The sequence below is a fragment of the Callionymus lyra genome, chromosome 18 (assembly GCF_982586985.1).
Source record: "Callionymus lyra chromosome 18, fCalLyr1.hap1.1, whole genome shotgun sequence".
NCBI classification, from domain to species: Eukaryota; Metazoa; Chordata; class Actinopteri; order Syngnathiformes; family Callionymidae; genus Callionymus; species Callionymus lyra.
The window spans coordinates 1,534,752-1,541,488 of record NC_141835.1 but is presented as its reverse complement, the minus strand read 5'-3'; the positions used below and the strand labels follow the sequence as shown (position 1 = coordinate 1,541,488).

Sequence of the window (6,737 nt, the reverse complement as noted above, 5' to 3'; positions counted from 1 at the left end):
TAAATTATATTATCTAGTATTAATATGTTATACATTATATTTTCTAGTATTAACATGTTTGTAAATTATATTATCTAGTATTAATATGTTATACATTTATTATCTAGTATTAACATGTTTGTAAATTATATTATCTAGTATTAATATGTTATACATTTATTATCTAGTATTAATATGTTTGTAAATGATATAATCTTTAAATGTTTATACAGAGACATTCAAACATTTGAATGAAACTTTATTGTTTACAAACGAGCTGCTGCTGCTCGCTTGTCACACGTCGCCACCTCGTGGACGTTATGTGTCCCTGCAGTGATGCGCCTGGTAACGAGGATTAACGTCAGTTGTCGCTTCTTTACGGTCAACGACGTCATTCACCAGTTATGACGAGATCGTGACGAAAACTCAGCAGAAGACTTTGATTTACTTGAGAAACAAAACAAGTCATTGTGTTGTTTGTGTTGATCTAGATTTGAACAGAAGGAATAGTTTCTTTTAACTTTAAACAATAACTGCATTGGATTCATTGTTATTTGATTATTTATCATGTTTTACAAAAACACATTTAAATAGTTATAAATGATAAGATATGATAACAACAATAATAATAATAGAATAACATGTATTGATAATATAATAAGATCATCACAAATATATAAAACATGACCTTAAAACAAACAAACAATAAGAAAAGACAAAAATGAAAAACAACCTTAAAAAACATACAACAATACATATAAAAAAAGTACAAAAATTAAAAGTTTAAGATAAGATAATAGATAATAAAGTTTAAGATAAGACAATAGATAATAAAGTTTAAGATAAGATAATAGATAATAAAGTTTAAGATAAGATAATAGATAATAAAGTTCAAGATAAGATAATAGATAATAAAGTTTAAGATAAGACAATAGATAATAAAGTTTAAGATAAGATAATAGACAATAAAGTTCAAGATAAGATAATAGATAATAAAGTTTAAGATAAGATAATAGATAATAAAGTTTAAGATAAGATAATAGATAATAAAGTTTAAGATAAGATAATAGACAATAAAGTTCAAGATAAGATAATAGATAATAAAGTTTAAGATAAGATAATAGATAATAAAGTTTAAGATAAGATAATAGATAATAAAGTTTTAAGATAAGACAATAGATAATAAAGTTTAAGATAAGATAATAGATAATAAAGTTTAAGATAAGATAATAGATAATAAAGTTTAAGATAAGATAATAGATAATAAAGTTTAAGATAAGATAATAGACAATAAAGTTTAAGATAAGATAATAGATAATAAAGTTTAAGATAAGATAATAAGTAGCTTGATTGTCTCAACACTGGAAGGAAACACGATTCAATACTTGAAACTTGATTTGTTTATTTGCAGCAACAAACCACATCATTTGTTCTTCCAGTCGAGCTCCAGTCGAACCCCCGTCCCCTTCATGAGGCAGCGACCTCTAGGGACCTTCTTCAGGTACTGCTGGTGCTGATCTTCAGCGTAATAGAAGGTTCTTTCTTCTCGGACTTCTGTCGTGATGATTCCCAGACCTTCTCTCTGCAGCTGCTGCAGCAACAGACATGAACAGACATGAACAGACATTAACAGACATGAACAGACATGAACAGACATGAACAGACATGAACAGACATGAACAGACATGAACAGACATGAACAGACACCAACAGACATGAACAGACACCAACAGACATGAACAGACATTAACAGACATGAACAGACATGAACAGACATGAACAGACACCAACAGACATGAACAGACATGAACAGACATGAACAGACATGAACAGACACCAACAGACATGAACAGACATGAACAGACATCAACAGACATGAACAGACATGAACAGACATGAACAGACATGAACAGACATGAACAGACACCAACAGACATGAACAGACACCAACAGACATGAACAGACACCAACAGACATGAACAGACATTAACAGACATGAACAGACATGAACAGACATGAACAGACACCAACAGACATGAACAGACACCAACAGACATGAACAGACATGAACAGAAACCAACAGACATGAACAGACATGAACAGACATGAACAGACATGAACAGACACCAACAGACATGAACAGACACCAACAGACATGAACAGACATGAACAGAAACCAACAGACATGAACAGACATGAACAGACACCAACAGACATGAACAGACACCAACAGACATGAACAGACACCAACAGACATGAACAGACATGAACAGACATGAACAGACATGAACAGACATGAACAGACACCAACAGACATGAACAGACATGAACAGACATGAACAGACATGAACAGACATGAACAGACACCAACAGACATGAACAGACATGAACTGACATGAACAGACATGAACAGACATGAACAGACATGAACAGACATGAACAGACACCAACAGACATGAACAGACACGAACAGACATGAACAGACATGAACAGACATGAACAGACATGAACAGACACCAACAGACATGAACAGACACCAACAGACATGAGCAGACATGAACAGACACCAACAGACATGAACAGACATGAACAGACACCAACAGACATCAACAGACATGAACAGACATGAACAGACATGAACAGACACCAACAGACATGAACAGACACCAACAGACATGAACAGACATGAACAGACACCAACAGACATGAACATACATCAACAGACATCAACAGACACCAACAGACATGAACAGACATGAACAGACACCAACAGACATCAACAGACATCAACAGACATCAACAGACATCAACAGACACCAACAGACATGAACAGACACAGACAGACACAGACAGACACAGACAGACATGAACAGACACCAACAGACACAGACAGACATGAACAGACACAGACAGACATGAACAGACACAGACAGACATGAACAGACACCAACAGACACAGACAGACATGAACAGACATTAACAGACACAGACAGACACAGACAGACACAGACAGACATGAACAGACACAGACAGACACAGACAGACACAGACAGACACAGACAGACATGAACAGACACAGACAGACATGAACAGACACCAACAGACACAGACAGACATGAACAGACATGAACAGACACAGACATACATGAACAGACACTGACAGACATGAACAGACATTAACAGACATGAACAGACATGAACAGACACCAACAGACATGAACAGACATGAACAGACACCAACAGACATGAACAGACATGAACAGACACCAACAGACATGAACAGACATGAACAGACACCAACAGACATCAACAGACATCAACAGACATCAACAGACATGAACAGACATGAACAGACACCAACAGACATGAACAGACACCAACAGACATGAACAGACATGAACAGACATGAACAGACACCAACAGACACCAACAGACATGAACAGACATGAACAGACACCAACAGACATGAACATACATCAACAGACATCAACAGACATGAACAGACATGAACAGACATGAACAGACACCAACAGACATGAACAGACATCAACAGATATCAACAGACATGAACAGACATGAACAGACATGAACAGACACCAACAGACATGAGCAGACATGAACAGACACCAACAGACATGAACAGACATGAACAGACACCAACAGACATCAACAGACATCAACAGACATGAACAGACATGAACAGACATGAACAGACACCAACAGACATGAACAGACACCAACAGACATGAACAGACATGAACAGACACCAACAGACATGAACATACATCAACAGACATCAACAGACACCAACAGACATGAACAGACATGAACAGACACCAACAGACATCAACAGACATCAACAGACATCAACAGACACCAACAGACATGAACAGACACAGACAGACACAGACAGACACAGACAGACACAGACAGACATGAACAGACACCAACAGACACAGACAGACATGAACAGACACAGACAGACATGAACAGACACAGACAGACATGAACAGACACCAACAGACACAGACAGACATGAACAGACACAGACAGACATGAACAGACATTAACAGACACAGACAGACACAGACAGACACAGACAGACATGAACAGACACAGACAGACACAGACAGACACAGACAGACACAGACAGACATGAACAGACACAGACAGACATGAACAGACATGAACAGACACAGACATACATGAACAGACACTGACAGACATGAACAGACATTAACAGACACAGACAGACACAGACAGACACAGACAGACACAGACAGACACAGACAGACATGAACAGACACAGACAGACACCAACAGACACCAACAGACATGAACAAACACCAACAGACATGAAAAGACACCAACAGACACAGACAGACATGAACAGACACAGACACACAGACAGACATGAACAGACACCAACAGACACAGACAGACATGAACAGACACAGACACACAGACAGACATGAACAGACACAGACAGACATGAACAGACACCAACAGACACAGACAGACATGAACAGACACAGACACACAGACAGACATGAACAGACACAGACAGACATGAACAGACACCAACAGACACAGACAGACATGAACAGACACAGACACACAGACAGACATGAACAGACACAGACAGACATGAACAGACACCAACAGACATAGACAGACATGAACAGACACAGACACACAGACAGACATGAACAGACACCAACAGACACAGACAGACATGAACAGACACAGACACACAGACAGACATGAACAGACACAGACAGACATGAACAGACACCAACAGACATGAACAGACACAGACAGACATGAACAGACATGAACAGACACAGACAGACACAGACAGACACAGACAGACACAGACAGACACAGACATACATGAACAGACACAGACAGACACAGACAGACACAGACAGACACAGACAGACACAGACAGACACAGACAGACACAGACAGACACAGACAGACACAGACAGACACAGACAGACACAGACAGACACTGATAAATGTCAATATTTGTGTCTGACCGTAAACATTTGGATCAAATGTTGAGTCAGTTTCTCTTACAGAAACATGAACAAAAACACATCAAAGTACTAAAGTTCTTCCTAGAGTGACGAAGATAAACTGAAGTAAACTTTTACATGTAATAAACAAATGTGTAATAATATCAACAGTAGCAAGAGCTGCCTGATTGGAATACAATTTTTTTTAATGATATATATATATTTATATTTATCAATCAAATATTTGAATAACAAACTATGCGTAAAACAACAAAACAAAATATTCTATTTTTTTTTTTTACACTTATTCAATAAAAACTCATCAACCTTTCAACAAATGATTGAATTGAATTATTCCAAAAATGTATTTGATGCTTAAAAAACATTGTATTTAAAAAAATATATACATTTCAAAATGATTTTGATAACATTTATTATTTATTATTGATAATAATATTTCCAAAAATATATTTTCTGAAGACAATCTTTTAATTTGATCAGTAGCTCTGAGCTCTGTTGGTTTAGTCTGGAGACTCTATTAACGTTTATATTGAACTAAACATATTGATTGAAGAAAACATATCTTTGAAGTATTGGTATGTGTAAATCAATTGTCTTTAATTTAATTATTCAATTATATTATTCAATATTTAAATCATTGTTAACGTGAACTCTAAAGCAGTTCAACACGTGTCCAGCAGGGGGCGGTGCAGCCTCGGTGAAGACACTGACTCAGACCGAGGCGACATCTGACCTCTACGCTGACACCATGAGACCCGGAACAGAACCAGAACAGAACCAGAGACCGGATCCTTCTCTGCGTCTCATCAGAACATCCACGGCTGGACGTCCTCTGCAGACGTGAGCTCCAGACGTGTTCGTGAAGGCGCCTCCACAGCAGCGGCGGCCATTTTAGATCCATAAATCAGAATGCATGGCGTGACGCGAGCGAGTTCGACCTCACATGCTCTCTCTGCAGCAGTGAGGGGGGGGGGGAGGTGTTTGAATTGAACTTTATCGACAGTATCCGTTGACACAGGATCAAAGACTCTCACGCATCAACGACTTCCTTCTCCGGCCGAGCGAGAGGAAGTGGCGCCGAGACGAACCTCTGGACGCAGATAGTTAGTGACACGCGTCCTCGTCACGGCCTCCCTCGCGGCCTACGGCCACCGGGACGAGGCGCTGACGTGGAGTGAGTCACGGAGACATTTGGACGTGACCTCGATGGAAGCGTTTACGTAACAGCGTTGAATCATGGACGCCGTCATCGCTTCAGTCGCAGAGAAGCTTCTTCTGCTCGAGTACACACACGTGACACACTGACGCACAAACATCTACACACAGATGCTCACTTGGAATCATTCACGTTATGTTTCAAGAAGACTTGACAACATTCATCATATTTCTATGCTTTCATTAATACTTCGATCATCTACTCATTCATAGTATCATCACACGACCTTCAGACTCTATGGTTCTCCTGCTCCATGTTCTTGTCTGGACCTGGATCTGGACCTGGATCTGGACCTGGATCCAGATCCAGATGATTGACTGGAACATGTGGTTCATGACAACCTGAAGAACACGTTCAACTCTAGAGTCTCAGTTTGAACATGAAGGCATTGTTTCAGTCACACGTTAGATCCTCTTAACTGACCCATCAGTTAATAACTTATCCTCTTAACTGACCCATCAGTTAATAACTTATCCTCTTAACTGACCATCAGTTAATAA

General features: G+C 38.7%; 1 protein-coding gene across 3 annotated transcripts in view; it reads right to left on the bottom strand.

The window, feature by feature from the left end:
* Window positions 1–1,361: 1,361 nt before the first annotated feature.
* The window catches only part of msrab (methionine sulfoxide reductase Ab), a 50,946-nt gene continuing 45,570 nt past the window's right edge, over window positions 1,362–6,737 (bottom strand). For 2 of the 3 annotated variants that reach the window (XM_087780617.1, XM_087780619.1), the window contains one exon: window positions 1,362–1,570. In XM_087780617.1, coding sequence (XP_087636743.1) covers window positions 1,403–1,570 — 168 coding nt within the window. In that variant the 3' untranslated portion in view covers window positions 1,362–1,402. The remainder of the gene's footprint in view (window positions 1,571–6,737) is intronic. The other variant, XM_087780618.1, reaches the window with a different exon arrangement.